We start from the raw sequence: 23,551 nt of genomic DNA, 5'->3' as shown, positions 1-23,551 counted from the left end.
AAGCATTCTGAAGTTTCTCTCCATTTAAATAATGTCACCTTTTTATTCTTCCGGCCAAAATGGATAACCTCACACTTATCCACGTTAAACTCCATCTGCCAAATTTTGGCCCATTCACCTAACCTGCCCATATCCATTTGTAAATTTCTTATTTCTTAATTGTAACTTTCTTTCTCACCTATTTTGGTGTCACCTGCAAATTTAGCTGTAGTACCTTCTATTCTTGAATCCAAGTCATTAATATAGATCATAAATAGTTGGGGCCCAAAGACCGAACCCTGTGGAACCCCACTAGTTACAGCTTGCCATCCAGAAAAAGACCCATTTATCCCAACTCTTTGCATTCTGTTGGTTAGCCAATCCTCTATCCAAGCTATTATACTACCCCTAACTCCGTATGATCTTTTCTTGTGTATTAATCTTTTGTGCGGTGCCTTCTGGAAGTCCAGATATGCTACATCTACAGGATCCCCATTATTCACTTTGCTTGTTGCATCTTCAAAGAACTCTAGCAAATTAGTCAAATGCGATTTACTCTTCATAAAACCATGCTGACTCTGATGGATTGCATTTTGATTTTCCAAATTCCCCATTACTACTTCCTTAATAATGGATTCCAACAATTTCCCAATGACAGGCGATAAACTAACTGGTCTATAGTTTCCTACTTTCTGCCTACCCCCCATTTTTGAATGAGGGCGTTGTGTTAGCATTTTTCCAATCCTTTGGAACCTTTCCAGAATCCAGGGAATTTTGGAATATTATAGCCAATGCATCCACTATATCTGCTGCCTCTTCCTTTAAGACCCTGGGATGTAGGTTATCAGGTGCTGGAGACTTGTCACCTTTTAATCCCAATAGTTTGCTCAGTACTTTTTCTCTAGTAATGGTGATTTTTCTAGGTTCCCCCTTCTCTATACCTTCTGCACTACCTGTGGAATGCCATGTAAAACAGCTCTTTTAACATCTGTGACCTAATATCACTGCAACGTACTGAAACACTGATGTACCAGCCACTGCTGAAGTATAAACCTGGAACTATGGGCATGTTACTAAATGTGACACACTTTATACTCAGTGAGAAGGCACATATCTTTGCACACACAAATTATGTCTTGCCATTAAAGAATTAGCACTCAGATTTTATTGTTAAACTGTTATACAGAAAAAAGCACTTAAATCAGATTTTAAAAAAACATTTTAATTTCAAAATCACAGAATTAAAATCATAAAATCCATAAGAGTAAACATCATTTAAAAGGCCTTTGCAGTAGTAGTCAGAAACACCACACTATCCAAAAATAGTGCAGGCTGACAGAACATTACTTTTGTTGTCCAGTCAGCTTATTAAAAAACAGTAGAAAAGGCACAAAATACAATTATCTCTGAACAGTACAACTTATGAATGTAGCCAAAGATAGACAATAATTAGATGGATCTATGAAAAAAAATGTCAGTGTTACCTGTCAAACTTGATGACTTTTGAAAATGCTCTTTATACCCAACTTAATATAATGATGTAGGTTGCAAAAAACTCTGCCTTGGAACACTGAAACAAGAGCAAGCCATACAGTTTGTCAAGCCTGCTCAGGAACTTGATTAGATCAAAGCTGATCTGTGTCTGAGTTCCATCTATCTGCCTTGGTTCCATAACCTGAACACCCTTACCTAACTAAAATATTTGGTGTGATGAAATGCTCAAAGATGAAACTGCAATCCGAAGGGCAGGGTGGGTCACTTTATCAATACCTCAGAACTGAGTAACTGTTAGTGGATATTGCTGTCAGGATCGATATGGACCGACCATCTCCAAACCAGTAGTTCCTGTGGGTAGCTAAGAAGAGATGCAATGCATTGCACAATATAGCGAAATCAGGCTTGTTGCAAGGCTGTAATATTTACTGAAGTAGGTTGTTGCATCTGGTTCCAACCCAAAAATGCCTCATATTTACACCCATAAAGTCCAATTTGAAAAACTGCATTAAGAAACAAATCAATTCAGTTCGTCAAAGTATATACAGTTTTCATTATTTACGTAATTTACCTATCACCACAACTTAACCTAATAACTGAATAAGAATTTGCACTTATATAGTGCCTTTCACAGACTTGGCATTCCTCAAAAGGCTTTCTAGTTAATGACATGTAGTCATCACTATAATGTAGCAAATGTGGCAGCCAATAATGACGACATTATCTGTTTTATTGATATTGGTTGAGCGATACATGTCGGCTAGAACATCATTCTGTAATCTCCATGAACCATCTGTTATATCCTCAAAAACTCAATTCTCAATGAGAATTTTAAAATCAGGGCACTGCCAGGAGCCCATGTAGATCAACAAGCACAAGGGGAGTTGGGTGAATTGGATTAGGTGCGAGTTCGCAGCAAGTGGTTAGGATCTGGAATACACTGCCAGGGAGTGTGGTGGAAGCAGGTTCAATCAAGGCATTCAAAAGAGAAATAGATAGTTACCTGAAAAGGAAGTATATGCAAGGTTATGAAGAGAAGATGGGGGAATGGAACTGGGTGAATTGCTCATTCAGAGAGCCGGTGCAGACATGATGGGCAGAATGGCCCCCTTCTGTGCTGTAACAATTCTGTGATTCTGAGAGTTATGCAGAGCTTTGGACGAGCTTAAGTTTATGTAGTCTGGAAGATGGGAAGTCAACCAGGAGAGCACTTCAATAGTCAAGTGTAGGGGAGTAAACGCACGAGGAAGTGTTTCAGCATCAGGACAGCTGAGACAGATCACAATCTGGTAATGTTATGGAAGTGAACGTCAGCAGTCTTGGTGATGGGGCAGATATGCGATCGGGGCTATCTTGGGGTGAAATATAATGACAAGGTTGCCAGCAGTCTAGTTCAGTTACGGGGAGAGGAGTGTCGCTGGTTAGGAAATGGACTTTGTGGCAGGGACTGAGAACACTGGCTTCGATCTTGTCAACGTTTAGTTGGAGGAACGTTCTGCTCATCCAATGCTGGATGTCAGAAAGACATGACAAATTAGCACAGTGGAGGGCTTCAAGAGAGTTGCTGGTGAGGCAGAGCTGGGTGTCACTGGTGTGTATATAAACCTGATGTGTTTTCAGATGATGTTGCTGAGGCACAGCATGTAAATAAGAAATAGGAGGGGATAGACGTGTGGGAGACTCCAGTGGTAACTGAGTAGAAGTGGGAAGAGAAGCCATTTCAGGTGATTCTCTGGTTATGATTAGATAGCTATGAATGGAACTAAGTGACTGCAGTCCCCCTTAGCTGGATGACAGTTGAGAGGCTTTGGAGGAGAACGGCGTGATCAAATGTGTCAAAGCTGCAGACAGGTGAAAAAGGATGGACAGGGATAAGTTACCTTTGTCACATTCATTCAGGTTATGATTTATGACTTTGATAAGGGCCTTTTCAGTCCTATGACAGGGGTACAAACCTGAGTGGAAGGATTCAAACACAGAGTTGAGGTAAAGGTGGGTACAGATTTGAGAGATGACAACATGTTCAAGCATTTTCAAAAGAAAAAGCAGGTTGGAGATGGAGCACTAATTCACAAGGACAGAGGAGTCAAAGTAGATCGTTGAGGAGGCAGTTGATGATGACTGTTATGAAACAAAGAGGGTCTATACCTGAGGAGAGGGAACCATTAACAATATCATCTGACATTATTCCCATTACTTTTTCTCTAGTGATAGTGATTGTGCTAAGTTCTCTCCATTTCCTCTTGATTTTCAACTATTCTTGGGATAGTTCTTGGGTTAGTATTTTCTATATTTCTTGCTATTTTTCTCTCATGCTCCAATTTCTCTATCTTTATTATTTTTTAGTCATCTTTTGCTGGTTTCTAAAGTTTTCCCAGTATTATATGTCTTTGTAGTATCATATACCTTTCCTCTCAATTTGATACCCCCATCCTTAACTTCCATAGTTACCCACGGATGGTGCATCCTTCTGGTAGATTCTTTCTTCCTCAATGGAATAGATTTTTGTTGAGAGTTATGAAATATCTCCTTAAATGTCTGACACTGCTTATCTACCATCTTCCCTCTTAACATATTTTCTCATTCCACTTGAGCCAACTCTGTCTTCATACCCTTGTAACAGAGAAAGATGTGAGTTCAGGGCTAGGGCAGGAGCAAACTTAGGAAGTTTGGCTAGAGCAATGAGAAAGGAGGAAAGTGGCTGTGGCAGCTGAATGGATGGTCTCAGTCTTAGGTACTAAGAAGTCCATGGTTTGTTGTAGAGAACAGAAACTGAGAGATGATTCTGGAATAGTGAACAATTCTGGCACAGGAAAGCAGAACTACACTGCTGTCTAGAGGCTTGCCCTCATGCAGATCTTCAGACTTGGTGAAGCGATGCCCAGCTGCAGGGTAGTGGCAGGAGTGGACACAGATCAGTTTGCTGTCTTTCAGGATCATGCTACATCTGGCCCATCCAGCCTCACCTGCTTAGATGATAGAAGATGCACTGGATTGGGGATCCAGTGCATCACACATGTTGTGGAACTATTTGCAATCATAAAGGTATAGGATTATTTTGCTAAAAGTTCTTAGTATGCAGCTACCTTTACTTAGTGCTTCCCGTGAAGCATCTATAAAGGAGCACTAGTGTCAGACTTGAGGAAACAGACAGCATACAAAGTTACCAAGGTGAAACATCAGGTAGTACGCTCATTACTTCTAGTGTGTTAAATCCGGCTTCACTTTATTTTAACATTTTCTGAGGAGTTTCATTTTGCTAGTATGGAATAAGGTACCAGATCAAAGGATAGAAACAAAGGTATTTGAGGGAGTGTTGAGGAGAATGTTGGTGAAGACATTAGCACAGTGCATATCTCTTACTTAACTGAGTAGCTGAGGCCCTTAGGTAAACATACTCAGTTCTTGGTGGTGTTGGTTGAGGAGGGGAAAGATTGACCATGACAGGACGGCAACTTCTTGATTTTTTTCCAATAATGTTATGGGATTTTAACTGTAATCTGAAAACATCTGTGGAAGAAGACAAAGCTTTGATTTAAAGCCTCATCTAAAGGATGGAACTTTTTGATGATGTAGCAGTTGGTTAGAACAACATGAGCAGCAGCACTCCCGAACACATTAGTGATGGATCTCGTGGTGCTGCTCATACTAGCCTGTCATTGTGTGTTTTATAAGAAAGAGAATATGTAAAGCACAGTGAATTGGTCAGCTAGTAAAGTGCAACTGTGCAAATCTTTAAGGCTATAAGGTGAACTTGCTCCGAATCAGTAGATAGGTTGGAGAGAAGTCCAAGAGATTTTCATTCTGATTTAACTTGTTTAAGGCCACAAATTCTAACTGTCAAGTAAATAGAGTCTGATATGATTCATAGCTTAATTATTGCTTGTTTAGGGAATCATGCTCATCATTGTAGGTGCAGGTTAGAAAACATTATTAAATCACTGGCTTTTTTAAGATTGTTTCCTCTTTGCAACAATGTGATAACATCTGGGCTGGGACAAGTACACAGTGACATATTGATTTTATATGCGAGTCAAGAATGAGCACAAAGTGGAGGTTCCAGGGGCCATGAGCCTCTCTGTTGAAACAGAGCAAGAATTGTAATTGTCACAATACTGCACCCATTATGACAGCTGTGAGATTAGAGCAGTGTTACGAAACCCAGGTACCACCTTGCTTAAGGACCACACAGTGAATGTTTCAACATGCTGCTCTGTGCAATGCTGAATGATTGTCCTCATCATTCATGAGAGGCTAGAACAGAATTTCCCATAAAGACGGATATCAATGCAGACATTCTGGCTACCTGCACCTCTGAGCAGACAGGGTTGTGAAGGCATAGGGAAGGAAGATCCCAGGTTTTATCGGGCAGATTGCTATTCAGTTTAACAGGAGTGAACAATAAATGAAAACCTTTTACCCTTTTGTCTCTCTATGGAGCCAATTATTTTCTATTTCTCTACTGTCAGTCCAGTTCTTGGACAATGCAGTTATGCTCTGTGAGCACCCATTTTTGTGGTGTAACAGAGATTTAATTTGGCCCTGGTACCTGTAAGAAGTTTGAAAGAAGTACAACAAAATTTCTTCTACTTTTTGGTGACACCATGGCCCACTCTCTCCTTGTGAACCTGGCATTAAAAACTGAGGTGGTGCACTGCGTCCCATGGGCAGAGAGCAGAATGAACTTTGTGTGGTACAGTCACCACACTCTGTTACAAGCAGCTTATCTCACTATCCTGAATATAAAACACATAAAATTAGTCATTGCTTGATACACTGATCAAACTGCACCACAATAAACTGCACATTAAACTACTAGCCAGTGCTATATAATAGACTTTTCAATCAACTAAAATATACTTAAAATGTTAATTGCTATATTAATTGATTTGTAATGCCTATAAATCAATGTTTTATTCTGAATCTTTTGCAAAAAAGAAAGCTTGTGCACTTAACAAGTGAAGAATGTAATGTTAAATGCTTCTGGTGAAGCACCTGTGTGTTAATGTTAGGAGCATTTGCACAATGTCCAATAATGTGGTCGCAGGAACTGACTTTAACCAGAACTTTCCAATACCTGTCCCTTTGGGCAGTTTGGAGCTGAACATTAGTAAACAGAAACAGGGGGTGGAATTTTCCCATCCGGGATGAAGTCCCGTGGCGGCACCAGGGACAGGGAGTGCTTCCCACTGCGGAGGCCGACGGGAAATCCCGTGGTTTCTTGTGGCCCTGGTGTAATTAATTATGCATCTGGACATTCCCGACATCTTGCACAGCAGGGCAGGCTGAATGGCGCACGCTCTGCCATCATGTCCGGCCACCATATTTAAAAAGCCAAAGAAGTGAGAGTGAGGCAAAGACAATGGAAGAAGATCTCAGCATCCTAAAGTGAATGTTTGACGATTAGCCAAATCATATATTATAAACAAAATAACACATATTAATCAGTATGAAAATGTTAGGAAAATGTTAACTTTAAAGAGACACAGAAAATCAGTGATTCTTGAGAGTGTAAAATATTTAAGTAAAACTTTCCATTGTTGTCTTTAAATCTGTGGAATATAAACCTGCTGATATTTAAGAAATTTATAAACCTTTGAAATGTAATTTTAAACAAAAACCTGTGTATATGGAATCTCAGGAAGACATACTAAACAATGTAAAATTTCAGTTAATAAAACACAATTTTGTTACATCAAAATGAATTTTGCAAAAAACGTGAAAACTTGTAATCACACCAAACTTCTGATGAACTTGCAGGGAATCTCCCGCCAGCTGTACATATCAGGAAATTGCCTAATCATTTTAATGGAAAGAAATATCACTGCTGAGATTTCCTGATGCATACTTCTCAGCAGGCAAAAGTCCTTGTGTACAGGTCATGGCAGCAAAATCGCTTTTGTAGTTTCATCCTTTTAGCAATTAGATACGTAATACAGTCAAAATAAAGAAAATAATTTAAAAAGCAGGAGGTACCTGTCAGTAGCAGTACATATTATGATTGCCTAAAATCCTGAATGATCACCTGATGGAACACAGATTGGTGTGGGATGAACCACATAAGCCCATAATTTATACGGGAATTGGGGAGGGGGGGGGGGTGTTGGTGGGGGGGGCGGTGGTGTTGGAACACTGTCAACTGTGCGGATACAGGTCCATACCCAAGACCACATCTGCAATTCATCCCTGATCATAATGTACAAAAGGTACTTCTTCCTGATTCTTGTCTCAGTTTGTAAGGTGTTGTTCAGTGTCACAATGTGGTGGAGCACAAGTATGAAGCAGCTATCGCTCCTAGAAAATGGTTATACTATTTCTAAGGGGTTGAAAGTTGTTTTAAGGTTTTCATGGTGAGAGCGGTAACATTGAGTCAGAAGATTTTATGGTAAACTTTGCAAACATTTGCAGTCACAAACCAGTTGATCTTAAGACCAGGTATAGTAAAACAACAAGCCCTCGAGAATTTGCAGATATAAGGAAGCTTGTTTGCTCTGACACTAAAATGTGCTGTTCACAGGAAAGCATTTCAACAAAGTGCAGTGGGACATATTGCTTCATATACATTAAATGGGAAGAACAAGAGCTTGGGAGTGTTACAAGGTAGTAAGAAATCTAAGAAGAGTACCAAAAATGGTGGTAATACACCCCAGGTCTTCCAGAATCTGAGAGCCTAAAAGCTGGATTTACAATTTGGGCATAGTCTCTGTTATCTCTGATCTCCACCCAAAACTGTGCACAATCTTCCCTCTGTTCAAATATTGAGAAACTGGCTGTGTAGTTCCAAAATTTTCTTTTTGTGATGGATTTGTATTATCTTTTTAAACTGCTGCAATGTGAACTCTCGTTCTTTTGTCACTATCAGAATTCCTGGACTATTACAGCCTTGTACTGCTCTCCCAGACATCAGTAAATCTATATAATTACTCCATACAAAAAATCTCATACAACAGCATCGAGAGCAGGTAAACACCAGCAGCACCCTGTCCCCGACGTGCTTACATCTTCACACTGACGTCTGCTAGATGGTCCACTCATCAGGCCACTATCCACGGCATCATACTCATAGATGATATCTTCCAGCCGGCTGATATACAGCCAAGTTATTAAAACACCAAAAAACTGAAAGACAGAGAACAAATGAACAGCAAATGAAAGGCAACAATAGTGTTCAAGCTGCACTATAAAGCTGCTGGGCTAGACACTAATTTATATTGGTTTCTACAGTCGTATTCAGAATAAGTTTATCCTAGGAAATGTTATTGTTTAAGGAGGTTTTGGAACAGATAACAACAAAAACAATGTACCAACAAAGAATGACTAAAAAGTCATAAGGAGGGAGAAATTAGAGTATGAGTGAAAGCTAGTCAGAAATATAAAAACAGATAGTAAGAGATTTCAGGACAGTTTCTTAGAGCAGCACGTTCTCCAGCTAACCTGACAGCAGGCTATTCTAGATCTGGTAATGTACAATGAGACTGGGTTACTTAGTGACCTCATAGTAAAGGAGCCTCTAGGTAGCAGCGGTCATAGCATGTTTGAATTTTGCATTCAGTTTGAGGAAAAGTAGGTCTAAGACTAGTCTTTTAAACTTAAATTAAGGCAGCTACAAGGGTTGGAAGACGGAGCTGGCCAAAGTGACCTGAGAAAATAGATTAAGGGGTATGTCGGAAGAAATGCAGTGGCAGACATTTAAGGCATTTCATAACATGCAGCAAAGATATATTTCAGTAAGAAAGACTCTAGGAGACAAATGCAACATCTGTGGCTGGAATTAAGGAAGTTAAAGATAGTATCAAATTGCAAGAAAAAGTGTACAATTCTGCAAAGATTAGTGGTAGGTCAGAAGACTTGGACAGAATGTAAAAAACCAGCAAAAGGTGACTAAAAAAGTATTAAGGAGGGATAAATTAGAGTGTTAGAGGAAGCTAAAAACAGATAGAGTTTCTACAAGTATTTAAAGAGGAAAAGAGTAACTAAAGGGAGTGTGGGTCCTCTACTGGGTGAGGCTGGGGAATTAATAATGGGAAATAAAGAAATGGTGGAAGTGTTGAACAGATGTTTTCTGTCTGTCTTCACTGCAGAAGACACAAATAACATTCCAGAAATACTTGTAGATCAAAAGGGAGGGAGCAACTTAAAGCAATTACAATTACCAGGGAAAGAGTACTGAGAAAACTATTATAACGAAAGGCTGATTAGTCACCAGTAACTGTTGGACTTCATCCTCAGGTCCTAAAAGAAGTGGCTGCTGAAATAGATGGCTTGGTTGTAATTTTACAAAATTTCCTTGATTCTGGAAAGGTCCAATCAGATTGGAAAGTAGCAAGTGTAACTCATCTATTCAAGAAAGGAAGGTGACAGACAGCAGGTAACTGCAGCGCAGTTAGCCTAACACCTGTCATAGGGAAAATACTAGAATCTATTCTTAAAGAGGGCACTCAGAAAATTGGAATGCAATTGGGTAGAGGTCACATGGTTTTGTGAAAGAGAAATCATGTTTGACTCATTTATTAGAGTTCTTTGAGGAAGTGACAAGCAATGTGGATAAAGGGGAGTCTGTAGATGTGGTGTACTTCGATTTCAAAATGACGTTTGATAAGGTGCCAAATTAAAGGTTACTACACAAAATAAGAGTTCATGGGGTAAGATATTATCATGAGTAGAGGATTGGTTGACGATTAGTAAGCAGAGGGTCATGTGGGTCACTTTTGGATTGGAAACTTTAACCAGTAGAGTGCCACAGGGATCGGTGCAGGGGCCTCAACTACTTACAATTTACATCAATGACTTAGATGAAGGGATTGCATGTATTGCTAAATTTGCTGATGACATAAAGTTAGAGAGGAAAGTAAATTGTGAGGCGGATATAAAGAGTCTACAAATTGATTTAGATAGGGTAAGTGCATGGGCAAAACTTGGCAGATGGGGTATTGGTAAGAAAATGTGAACTTGTCCACTTTGGCAGGAAGAATAGAAAAGCAATATATTATTTAAATGGAGAGAGATTGCAAAACCGCAGTGCAGAGGGATCTGGATGTCCTCGTACATAAACAACAAAAAATGCAGATGCAGCGAGTGATTAGGAAGGCAAATGGGATGTTGTTGTTTATTGCAAAAGGGATGGGCTATACGAGTAGAGAAATTTCGCTACAATTGCATAGGGCATTGGTGAGACCGGATCTGGAGTGCTGTGTACAGTTCTGGTCTCCTTACTTGAGAAAGGATATAATAGAATTAGAAGCAGTTCAAAGAAGGTTCACTCGACTGATTCCTGGTACGAAAGGGCTATCTTCTGAGGAAAAGTTGGACATTTTGGATCTGTATTCATTGGTGTTTAGAAGAATTAGAGGTTATCTTATTGAAACATGCAAGATCTTCAAGGGGAATTGACAGGGTGAATATTGAGATGATGTTTCCCCCTGTGGGAGAGACTAGAACTAGGGGACGCAGTTTAAAAATAAAGGGGCTCCTATTTAAGCTGGAGGTGAGAAGTGTTTTCTCCCTGGGGGTCATTAGTTTGCAGAAATTTCTTCCCTAGAGAGATGTGGAGGCTGGGTTATTGAATATTTTTAAGGCTGTTAGATTGATCCTTTTCTAATCAAGAATCTAATGGTATGGGGTGGACAAGGAAGTGGAGTTGAGGCCACAATCAGATCAGCCATGATCTTATCAAATGACAGAGCAGGCTCAAGGGGCCAAATGGCCTACTCCTGCTCTAAATTTGTATGTCCATGTTTTCTTTTATACCGTGTCTTTAACGTAGTAGAACACCTGAAGTTACAAAGGGATCAGGCTGGAGTTCCATACGTTCTTAAGCAAATCTGTCCAATTTTCTATCCACTCATTCAAGACACAACTTGTATTTATATAACACCTTTTACACAGAACAATGTCCCAAGATACTCCACAGGGGAGTAGTCAAACAAAAATTGACACTGAGTGACAGTGAAAAAAGTCTAAAAGTTTGGCCCAAGAAGTAGATTTTAAGGAATGTCTAAAAGGAGGAGTGAAAGTCAGAGAGGTTTTGAGAAGTGGGTCTTTCTATAGAATTCAGGGCAAGGGTGGGAAAAATCTCAGGGGAGATTGGGTTGGTGGGCTTGGGAAAGGAGGGAATCGGCAGGGGCAGCTGAATAGATGGTCTCAATCTTGGTGACAGAGAAGTGTTCTGAGCTCCTTGCACTTGTTGTTAGAGCTGAGGATAGAGGGGACTGGGGTTTAAGGAGATGGTCTGTTGAGAAGAAAATTCGGGAGCTATTTTTGAATTTCTGGAAGGTCCTGGAGTAGTTGTGAAATTTCATGTACAAATATTCAAATCTGCATCCCTTGGTGTTATGAGAGCAAAGAAGGGTATGTACCAAGGGGAACAACCAGGGTGGGAGAGCTTAAGGTTTTTACAGGGAACAAGGGCACCAAAAGTGAAGGTGATGTTGTTATTGAGCAGACCTGTAGTTGCAGAGTTGAATGGTGAATGGAAGGTCATAGAATAGAGAGTTTGAATGTACCACCATAAGTGACTTGTGGGGTAAGGTATTTTCCAAGGGGCTGACAGAAGGAAATAGGGTTTTGAAGGAGGAAAGGAAATGTGAGTTGAATATGAGGAAGAGGTCTGTGTCTGAGGCAACAGCAAAAGAGAGGCCATGTGAGATGGTGATGTGGAGGCCATGACTGTGAATTTTCAGAAATGTTCAGAATATGGCAAAAACACACAGCAGATCTGTCTGCCTTTCAAACAGAAAAGAAGGATCAGGTGGGGAGTCTTTGGCACAACTACTTCCATCAGGTATGTTAAGCTACCTTTTGTCCATTAATGTATTTTCATCATTCTCTGCTCTTACTTAAGTTCTCTGCTTTATTTCTTAAAGATTAAACATTTTTAGATATTTAATTTAAGGACATCTTGCAGGTCCAGAAATAAAGCGACTAATTTTGTGTAAGAATCATAACAATAAAGAATAAGATTTTGAAATATTGGGCTGAATTCTCTGTGCGCGTTGGCGTCGGGTGTGTTTGGCGGCATGAGTGGACAATATGGCGAGAAGACCAAAAATCAGTTTCATGACAACGTGAAACCAGGCTGCAATTGTCCGCTATGCCCATCAATGGCAGGCCACATTTCCCACGTTGGACGTCAGGAGCTTCATTGTAATACATCTACATATCATTACAAGCCCAGCTCACCAGAATCATCCGCCCACATTGGATCATCTGAGCATGTCAGCATGATTGCATGCTGACGTGTTTCACAACTGTACATAAGCGACATGTACCTGGCGAGCTGTACTTGGCTCAGAACTTTGAGGTTTTTTTGCCTCCTTGGCTTCGGGCCTCAAGGCGAGGGCTGTACTGGAGAAGGGGAGTATCCCAGGGTGTGTGTGGGGGCACACATTGATCTGTGCAAGTGGCCTCAAAGTTGTGAGGGCTGAGGAGGCAATTTCCAGAGGAGATTAGGCCAGATGGACATGTGAGGGCATATGTGAGAGAATGGGTGGTGATGTCTCTTGAGCTGGCAGTGAATGAGATGCTAATGAATGTGTGATGGGCTTGTGAGTATATGAGTTTAGAGTGATGAGATGGTTGCTTTACCTTGGCAGCACAGATGAGATCATTCACCCTCTCTCTGCACTGGATGGACAACCTCTTCTGTGCGGCGTTGACACTGACCACCACTGCCACTGCCTCCCAAGCTGGAGTGGTGAGGTTGCTGGATCTCCTACAGCTAGAGCAGGGGGGGAGGACATCAGGGTCGGCCTCCGAAAGGCATTCCAGTGATAGGTCACTGAACTCTTCTTGGCCTTCAGGGCCATGTCTTCACTGGGGTAGTCCTGGGCTGTAAGCATTAGGAACTGTATGCATGGCTGCAGTTTAGATATGGCACCCGGAGTGAGGAAACGGCAAGGTAACAATGTGGCTGGCAATTCAGAGGCTGCCCGCCAGCGAGATGGCGTGTTTCCTGTGGCTGCATAATTAATGGGGTAGGATTGGGACGATATGGTGTGAAAAGCTGCCATTGCGGCCGACAGGTAAAACGTCCTTTTTCCCCACCTGCTACCGCACTTGGTGCAAATCTGCTCTTCATGGAAGAGCAAGGAAACTTTGAAAGTGAAAATGACATTTTCTTTGATCTCTCCCAACTAATGTCAGCAAATACATTTAAATAGCATTCAGGCCAACATCAGTAATGTCCTTACATTATTTAATCATTTATCTGTTGTTTGTGGCACCTTGCTGTTCTTACAAAGGCTGCCATATTTGCTTACAGTGCAACAGTGACAGCACTTGAAAGTAATTCAATGGTAGTAAAGCATCTGAGGGCATATGCTGAGGGCATATCTTCAACAGATACATTTGAAAGGAAAACTGTCCACTCATCTCAGAAATTTAGAACAACCAGGAAACCACATAAATAATACCTAGTTCTGAAGGACTATGCTACTATTCCAATTTGAGGAAAGTACTGAATAAAGTACTGATTTAAGCAGAACCTTTTGGTAACACAGGGGTAAATTTTCTTGTCTGGGCACTAAGGCTGTGAATAATTGTACTCTAAGCTTTAAGCATGTATAAGTTGGACAATATTGGTCAAAAAATGACCAAATTTTACCAACATGCTTCACAAGGCCAAAAGAAATTTTCAAAATAAACTGCACAGCTGAATGCTGCAAGGTGTTTTTCACAGATAAAGAAGGTCTTGGACAAGGGGAAGCTGCTGAGACTGTAACTTGTACACGACACGCCTAAGCATAAGTGGATGGGGGCATCTGGAAAGCAACTCTCAGCCATTATTCACATTGCTCAGGGATGTTATGAATTTGGGGAAATGATCTAAACCTGCTGGAGTTCTTTGGAGAGGTTAGGTATTCTTTTGGAGAAGTCAAGTACCCCTTTGGGATTTTAAGAATAGATATGAATGAATGTAAAAGGTGGATTATGTCAATGGAACTGTAAGGCTGTCAATCATTTAAATCTCCTGCCCTTTAAATTATGAAAAAAAAAACAGCCTGCTGTCACTCTGTTGAAAAAAAGTGCTTGCAAATTCAATAGATGTCTGTTATCATAAGTCTGAGGGCTTAGACTATAGTATTAGTATTGCTTGACTGCTTCCACAGCCTATCATTATCACAGTGGGCAGCCTGTATATTCACAGTTTCATTGGCAGCTCCAATTGGTTATAAAGGGATTAGTTGACTTTGATGTGGGGCTATGAATACAAATGTTTGTTTTTTATAATGGATTAAGTACTTGAAATGATTTAAATAACTAAGCTTTTAACAATGAATGTCTTTCATAATATAATGAAGTCTGTAATGGATATGTAGAATTTCATTTTATTTCATCTCAGCATGACTCCTGATGCCTTTTTAAAATTTATTTGTTAATGGGATATGGGCATTGCTGGCTAGGCCAGCATTTGTTGACCATCCTTAATTGCTAGTAAGAAGGCAGTGATGAGCTGCCCTCTTGAACTGTTGCAGTCCATGTGGTACAGGCACACTCACAGATCTGTTAGGGAGGGAGTTCCAGGATTTTGACCCAGTGACAGTGAAGGAATGGCGATACAGTTCCAAGTCAAGATGGTATGTGGCTTGGACGGGGACTTCCAGGTGATGGTGTTCCCAAGTATTTGCTGCCCTTGTCCTTCTAGCTGTTAAATGTCGTGGATTTGAAAGGTGATGTTGAAGGAGCCTTGGTTAATTTCCACAGTGCATCTTGTAGTTGGTGCACACTGCTCCCACTGTGCGTCGGTGGTGGAGGGAGTGAATTTTTAGGATGGGGTGCCAATCAAGTGGGCTGCTTTGTCCTGGATGGTGTTGCGCTTCCTGAGCGTTGTTGGAGCTGCATTCATCCAGGCAAGAGAAGAGTATTCCATCAGATGGTAGATGGTGGACAGGCTTTGGGGAGTCAGGAGGCAAGTTACTCACCTCAGAATTCCCAGCCTCTGACCTGCTCTTGTAGCCACAGTATTTATATGGCTAATCCAGTTCAGTAACACCTCAGCCATGCCTCTTGCCTCCATGTGTAAATACCCTTTTTGGTCCCTAATTGGCCATACCCCTCTTTATACAATCCTCTTAGTATTTGTGTGCCGATAGAAGACTTTGAGATTCCCCTTTATGTTGGCTGCCAGTCTTTTCTCATAACCCCTCTTTGCTTCTTTTATTTTGCTTTTCCACCTCCCCTCTGATTCTTTTGTATTCCGCTTGGTTCTCTATTATATTTTCTACCTGACACCTGTCATAAGCACACTTTTTCCTCTTTATCTTAATTTCTATCTTGTTTTTGATCCAGGGAGCTCTGGGCTTGTTTGCCCTACCATTCCCTTTTGAGGAAATATACCTTGATTGTGCCCGAACCATTTCTTCTTTGAAGGTAGCCCATTGTTCAGCTACAGTTTTTTCCTGCCAACCTTTGGTTCCAGTCTATCTGGCCCAGCTCCGTTCTTGACCCATTGAAGTTAGCTCTCCCCCAGTTGATTATTCTTACTCTGGATTCTTACTCCTTCCTATTCTTTCTACCCCTTATTCTAAAAGCTACCCTTACCCTCGTCCCTCAAGTCCCACATTCTATCCTCCACTTTGCTCCAATATCACTTGTCTAACTCTCCACCATGCATCCAATCTGACCTCTTTCACCCAAAGCAGGTGTCTCCAACACCCCCAATTCCCTCAAAAACCTTACTTACTTTCAAAGTGCACTTGTGTTTTAAAGGAGTAAACTAAATAAGGATGAGGAAAGACACACTGCCTTTCTCTAGTCTCAATGGTCACAGAAACTAGAATAATTATACTTACTATCTGTCATCAAAATAATTGATCACAGGCAATCTTTTTACTTTAATTTTTCTCAAAATTAGGGCGAAGAAAGTCACTGGGGCAAATTTCCTTTGGAATTTCCCATTTTGCCCCTTTAGTGTTGACAGAAGTTTGTCACAATCCCATTTACAAATGAAGTTATAGGGAGCACTGTCTCTTTCTCTCCCAGCTAACACAATTTCTGTAGTTTAATGAACATAAGACAAGTACAGCAATAGACACGCAATCTGTAATTTTGGTCACGTCTCTCCTATATACACAGAGTCTACAGGTTTAAAAAGTGTAAAATAAACTTCAACATTTAAAAAAAAATTACTTCTAGATTTTCTTCCAACAATTTTGGAAAAAAGAGCAGAAATTTAGCTGGAACCGAAACAAAGTAGTTTGCCACTTTAGTGACAACTATAAAACCCAGACTTTAAGAAATGGCTATACTACACTGAAAACAGTTCATTCAGTGTTCTGGAATATAGAACCCAATAAGGTACATTTCTAAAACTCACACCAACTGTGTTGCCCACTTTCAATTGCAATTAGAAATCCTATGGCACGGAGGAAGTCAAAGACTCAAGATTGTTTTCTTGGTCACAGTGCTCCTGAGTATCACTTCCTGTTGCCTATGACAATGTGCTGCCTTTGATGGCAGCACCTGAGACCAAATAGAATTTGGGTTCCGCGTGCTCTCAGAGGAAGGCATTACCTTTAAATTAATAATACATTGCTGGCAGTGGGAACACTGTGCCTCAGACAACAGTCTACTATCTCCTCAAGTTACTCCAGAAGAAATGAATAAGTCAGAGAACCAAACTACATGCTAATAGAAGCAATGGTGGAAGCTCAGCATATGAGACTGTGTGCTTGCTAGCTCCTATTTAAAAATAGCAGGTTAATAAATATTAATCCCCATTAGAACAAATTCCTAACGCAATGGAAATTGTAAACTGTTTGACATTCTGTCTATGCTGCCGATGAAAGTTTCTGAATTTATACTTGTGTTGTTTTTTTGCCTCTTACCACCTCACTTTTGTACACCATTAATAAGCCCACAGGACATTTAGAGCACAAATACTGAATCCATTGCAGAATCTTTGTAAAAAGAATAGCTGAACTGATCCTGTTCGTAAAAATCACTGACACAAGTCTGTCACTAACAAAACACAGTCTGTGAACTTTTTTATAAATGATTAACTCCAGTGGTAACTCAATAAATAAGTACATTTGTTTCCAAATTCTGATGTGATAAAATATCAAGGCTGCATAACGCCATATGAGCTCATCATTGCAGCTCCTGTTTTAAAAGCTTCAGAATTAGAACAGTGTGAGGAAACATAAAATGGCAATTGTATACACTTGGCTAGAGAACAACAATTGCATTTATAAAGCACCTTTACTGTAAACATTGACTCAAGGTGATTTATAGAAAAATGTGAAAACTTTTAAAAGGGATTTTGAAGGGAAGGGGATGGTACCAGAGGAAAGGAATTGACTAACAATGTCAAATGACATGGGCCCAGAAAAGTCAAGTAATCAGTAGTGGAGTGGGGAAAAGTTTAAGGCAGCAGTAGATAGGCTTCATGGGAGAGAGAGATTGGAATGGATGAGGGGATATAAAGCACAAAGTGATGAGCTTAGGGGTTCAGTGGTTTCACTCTCAAGCCTGACCAATAGAACTGGTAATGCCAGCAATGGACGGAAAAGTGGAGATAAATTTAGACTCATCCACCCGCATCCATCCCTGATAACGTGAAAATTGACTTTTCCCAAATCCTAAATCTTAAAAATAATTGCAACTAAGCCATAACTTCAAAGTAGCAATTAACTCCAACTGTTAATATTGAATTATGTCTTAAATAGGAGGATACATTTAAAACCTGGGATGCATTTCTAACTGCCAGCCACCTGCTTCTCATCTAAAAAATGGGCAACCGACAAAGAGAAACCCAGAGGGGACCTTGTCTGCCAGTTGATTCAACTTTCAGGGTCTTTATACAGGCACCCAATACTCCCATCCATACAGGTGAGGGATTGTTTGATTATCCAAATTGGGGTTCTACGTCAGTAGCAGGACAGGTATTGTTATTTATATGGAGATGTAGGTGGAGCACGGAAAGTAGATACTAGTCCCACATTATTCAGGAGTTAAACAATCTAAACAACGGTTTTAAAGGGACCCTCCCTGCAGTTGAGGAGAATTTGTCATGCTCCTCCCTCCCCTCTAACAGGCCCACTGCCAGCCCATTCCTCTTCCCTCCAACAGGCCCACTGCCAGCCCATTCTCCCTCCCCTCCAACAGGCCCACTGCGAGCCCATTCTCCCTCTCCTCCAACAGGCCCACTGCGAGCCCATTCTCCCTCCCCTCCAACAGGCCCATTGCCAGCCCATTCCTCTTCTCTCCAACAGGCCCACTGCCAGCCCATTCTCCCTCCCCTCTAACAGGCCCACTGCGAGCTCATTCTCCCTCCCCTCCAACAGGCCCACTGCCATCCCATTCTCTTTCCCACCTCCAAGAGAGACTGCTAGCCTGTTCTCACCCTCAAGCCATCTAATACTGGTTGGCACAGTGCAAAAGCTGGACCATTTTCCACTGCCCCAAACTGGTAAGTGGTAATAGAAGCCCGTGTGATGCCTGCAGATTGTTGTTCAAATGTAACAAAGCTTTCTATCACCTTGGATGTGGGCTGCCGACACAATGCTAATATCACTGTCCGGTTTGTGGCTGACTTGAAAATTTCCCCACTTGCCTCTCATCAGATTCTTCTAGTGTCCACTTCAGCAATGGGAACTGAGGGAAACTAAGTTAAGTACCAAAAAAGGAGGTTGTTTCTGGCTTACCACATGCTTTTTTAGTTAATCATTTCAAAATTTATTCATTAAAACCATAAGGCCATAAGATGTAGGAGCAGAAGTAGGCCATTCGGCCCATTGAGTCTGCTCCGCCATTCAGTGAGATCATGGCTGATTTGATAATCCTCAACTCCTCTTTCCTGCCTTTTCCCCATAACCCTTGATTCTCTTATCAATTAAAAATCTGTCTATCTCAGTCTCTACAGCCCTCTGCAGTAATGAATTCCAAAGTTGGCTATCTTCTGAGAGAAGAAATTCCTTCTCATCTCTGTTTTAAATGGGTGCCCCCTTACTCTGAGATTATGCCCTCTGGTCCTAGACTGTCCTACAAGGAGAAACAACCCATCAGCATCCACTCTGTCAAGCCCCCTAAGAATCTTATATTTCAATAAGGTCACCTCTCATTCTTCTAAATTCCAATGAGGCCCAACCTACTCAACCTCTTCTCATAATAAAATCCCTCCATACCCGGGATCAACCAAGTGAACCTTCTCTGGATTGCCTCTAATGCAGCCTAACTAGTGCCTTTTATAGTTTTTGCAAAACTTCCCTATTTTTATACACCATTCCCTTTGAAATAAAAGCCAACATTCCATTTGCCTTCCCTAAATCCCTTTGTGCTGCAACCTTCTGCAGTCTTTCTCCATTTAAATAATATTCAACTCCTCTATTCTTCCTGCCAAAGTACATAACCTCACATTTTCCCACATTTCCCTCACATTGTGTTCCATCTGCCAAGTTTTTGCCCACTCAATTAGCCTGTCTATATCTCTCTTTTAGACTCCTTGTGTCATCCTCACCACTTGCCTTCCCACCTATTTTTGTGTCATCCGCAAACTTGGTGATAGTACATTCACTTCCCTCATCTAAGTCATTAATATATTTTGCAAATAATTGAGACCCAGCACTGATCCCTGTGACACTCCACTAGTTATAGGTTGCCATTCAGAAAATGCCTCCCTTATCCCAAATCTCTGTCTTCTATTAGTTAGCCAATCCTCTATCCATGCTAATATACCCAACAACATGGGCTCTTACCTTATTAAGTAGCTCTATGTGTGGTACATTATCAATTTGATACTGTCCTTAACTTCCTTGGGTACGCATGGTTGGTTTATCCCCTTCCTTGAATCCTTCTTCCTCACTGGGATATATCTTGTTGAGAGTCATGAACTACTTTTTTAAACGTTTGCTATTGTTCATCAATTGCTTTTTCTGCTAAATTGCTTTTGCAGTCCACTCCAGCCAATTCTGTCCTCATCCCATTGTAATTGTCCTTATTTAAGTTTAGCACAGTTGTTTCCAACCCAAGTTTCTCACTCTCAAACTGAATGCTAAATTCTACCATATTATGGTCACTGTTTTCTAGGGGATCCTTTACTCTGAGATCATTTATTAAATCTGCCTCATTACACATTACCAGGTCCAAAACAGCCTGATCCCTGGTTGGATTCGCAACATATTTTTCTAAGAAACTGTCCCGAAAACACTCTATGAATTTTTGCTTGTGTCTACCTCTGCCAATTTGATTTTCCCAATCTACATGAAGATTAAATATACCCATGATTAATGTATTGCCTTTTTTACATGCTCCCATTATCTCCTGGTTTATTCTCTGTCCTACATTTTGGCTATCGTCAGGGGGGGGTCTATGGACTATTACTACCAGTGTCTTCTTCCCCTTGTTATTTCTTACCTCCACCCATACGGATTCTACATCTTCCGATCCAAGATCCTTTCTTGCTATCGTATTTATTCCATCCCATGCTAACAAAGCTACCCCACCACCCTTTCCTTCTGGCTGTCCTTTTGAAAAGTCACATACCCCTGAATATTTAGTTCCCAGCTGTGATCTCCTTGTAACCACGTCTCTGTAATGGCTGGAAGATCATACACATTTATCTCTATTTGTGCCGATAATTCATTTAATTTGTTCTAAATACTAAGTGCATTTAAGTAAAAAGCAATTATTTTTTGCCTTTTTACCATTTTTTCCCCTTTTGACCCCATTTGCTGCTGTTTTTTTGTTTGTTACACTGTGGGTATCATTATCTAAAAAGCTGCCCTGCAAGGCTGCCATGTCCTTTTACTTTGTTAGTCTATGTGTCCCCTTTCCCGAACCCTCCCCCACCTGTATTTAGTTTAAAGCCCTCTCTACAGCCCTAGTTATTTGGTTCACCAGGACACTGGTCCCAGCATGGTTCAAGTGAAGCCTGTCCTACCGGAACAGCTCCCTTCTACCCCAGCACTGGTGCTAGTGTCCCATGAACTGAAACCCATTCCTCCCACACCATTTTCTGAACCACGCATTTAACTCTTTGACTTTATTTACCCTATGCCAGTTTGCCCATGGCTCAGGTAGCAATCCCGAGATTATTATCTTGGAGGTTCTGCTTTTTAATTTAGCTCCTAACTGTTCAAATTCTCACAGCAGAACTTCCTTTCTAGTCTTATCAATGTCATTGGTACTAACATGGACGATGACAACTGGATCCCTCCCCTCCCACTCCAAGTTCCTCTCCAGCCCTAAGGAGTTACTGGCACTGGGCAGGGAACACAGCCTTCGGGACTCATGCTCATGGCTGCAGAGAACAGTATCTATCCCCCTAATTATACTCTTCCCTACCACTATTACGCTCCTATTTCCTCCCCCCACTTGAATCAATCTACCGTGCCATGGTCAGTTAGCTCATCCTCCCTGCAGTCCTCGCTCTCATCCACACATCTTGCAAGAACCTTGTAAGTATTGGACTTACAAGTTGCAGGGGCTGAGGCGCCTTGAACGCTACCCCCCGATCCCAAACCTGCTTCCCCTGCAGTCACACCCTCCTATCCCTGAAAACAGACCAAATTTGAATTACCTAATCTGAGGGGTGTCACCTCCTACTGGAGCAAAGTGTCCAGGTAACTTTCCCCACCCTGATGTGGCACAATGTCTGCAGCTCGAACTCCAGCTGCTTAACTTCGAGTTCTTCGAGCTGCAAACTTGCTACAGATATGTTTGCTCTGGATCACCTTGGTGTCCAGCAGTTCCCACATGCTGCAGCAGCAACACATCACTCGTCCTGCCATCGTTATCTTATTTTATTCAATTTAATTAATTACTCTAGTATCTCCATTCTTTACACTTTATTGTAATTTTTAAAATACACACCAGTCTCAATCTTATACTTAAAGAGCTATCGTTAAGAAAAAGAGAAAAAAAGACTAGAGATCTAAACACAAACTAAGGACCTTACTTTACTTTAAAGGCTAGAAATACTCACCAGTCCTACTCATCAATCAGCTGCTTTCCACACTCTTTCCCCTCTCATGCTTTTTAATGGTCTCACACTCTTCTCTCACTGTTAATGGCCCCGCTCCTCTCATACTCTCTCACTGTAAACAATCACGCTGTTTCTCTCACACTCTTACTATAAACGACCACGATGTTTCTCTCACAGTCTCACCCTGTAAATGGCCCCGTTGTTTCTCTCACACTCTCTCCCTGTAAATGACCACACTGCTTCTCACTCACTGTAAATAACCCTGCTGTTTCTCTCACACTCTCTCCCTGTAAATGACCACACTGTTTCTCTCAGTCTCACCATGTAAATGACCCCGCTGTTTTTCTTATAGTCTCTCGCTGTAAATTACAAAGCTGCTTCTCTCACACTCTCTCCCTGTAAATGACCACACTGTTTCTCTCACACTCTCTCTGTAAATGACCACACTGTTTCTCTCACACTCTCACCCTGTAAATGGCCCCACTGTTTCTCTCAAACTCTCTCCCTGTAAATGACCCCACTGTTTCTCTCACACTCTCTCGCTGTAAATGACCCTGCTGTTTCTCTCATATTTTCTCACTGTAAATGACCACATTGTTGCTCTCTCACTGTAAATGACCCCAATGTTTCTCTCACACTCTCTCGCTGTAAATAACCCCGCTGTTTCTCTCTTACTTTCTCGCTGTAAATGACCACACTGTTTCTCTCTCATTGTAAATGACTCCACTGTTTCTCTCACACTCTCACCCTGTAAATGGCCCCACTGTTTCTCTCAAACTCTCTCCCTGTAAATGACCCCACTGTTTCTCTCACACTCTCTCGCTGTAAATGACCCTGCTGTTTCTCTCATATTTTCTCACTGTAAATGACCACATTGTTGCTCTCTCACTGTAAATGACCCCAATGTTTCTCTCACACTCTCTCGCTGTAAATAACCCCGCTGTTTCTCTCTTACTTTCTCGCTGTAAATGACCACACTGTTTCTCTCTCATTGTAAATGACTCCACTGTTTCTCTCACACTCTCTCACTGTAAATGACCCTGCTGTTTCTCTTACACTTTCTTGCTGTAAATGACCACACTGTTTCTCTCACACTCTCTCACTGTAAATGACCACGCTGTTTCTCTCACACTCTCTCACTGTAAATGACTACACTGT

General features: G+C 41.2%; 1 protein-coding gene across 3 annotated transcripts in view; it reads right to left on the bottom strand.

Annotated features, from left to right (window-relative positions):
* Window positions 1–1,124: 1,124 nt before the first annotated feature.
* Window positions 1,125–23,551, bottom strand: part of tspan15 (tetraspanin 15) — a 218,495-nt gene continuing 196,068 nt past the window's right edge. For all 3 annotated transcript variants that reach the window (XM_041209469.1, XM_041209470.1, XM_041209471.1), the window contains one exon: window positions 1,125–8,592. In XM_041209469.1, coding sequence (XP_041065403.1) covers window positions 8,413–8,592 — 180 coding nt within the window. In that variant the 3' untranslated portion in view covers window positions 1,125–8,412. The remainder of the gene's footprint in view (window positions 8,593–23,551) is intronic.

This window comes from Carcharodon carcharias, chromosome 17, assembly GCF_017639515.1.
Source record: "Carcharodon carcharias isolate sCarCar2 chromosome 17, sCarCar2.pri, whole genome shotgun sequence".
Classification (NCBI taxonomy): domain Eukaryota; kingdom Metazoa; phylum Chordata; class Chondrichthyes; order Lamniformes; family Lamnidae; genus Carcharodon; species Carcharodon carcharias.
Note: the sequence above shows the minus strand (reverse complement) of the source record. Positions and strands in the feature narration are given on the sequence as shown.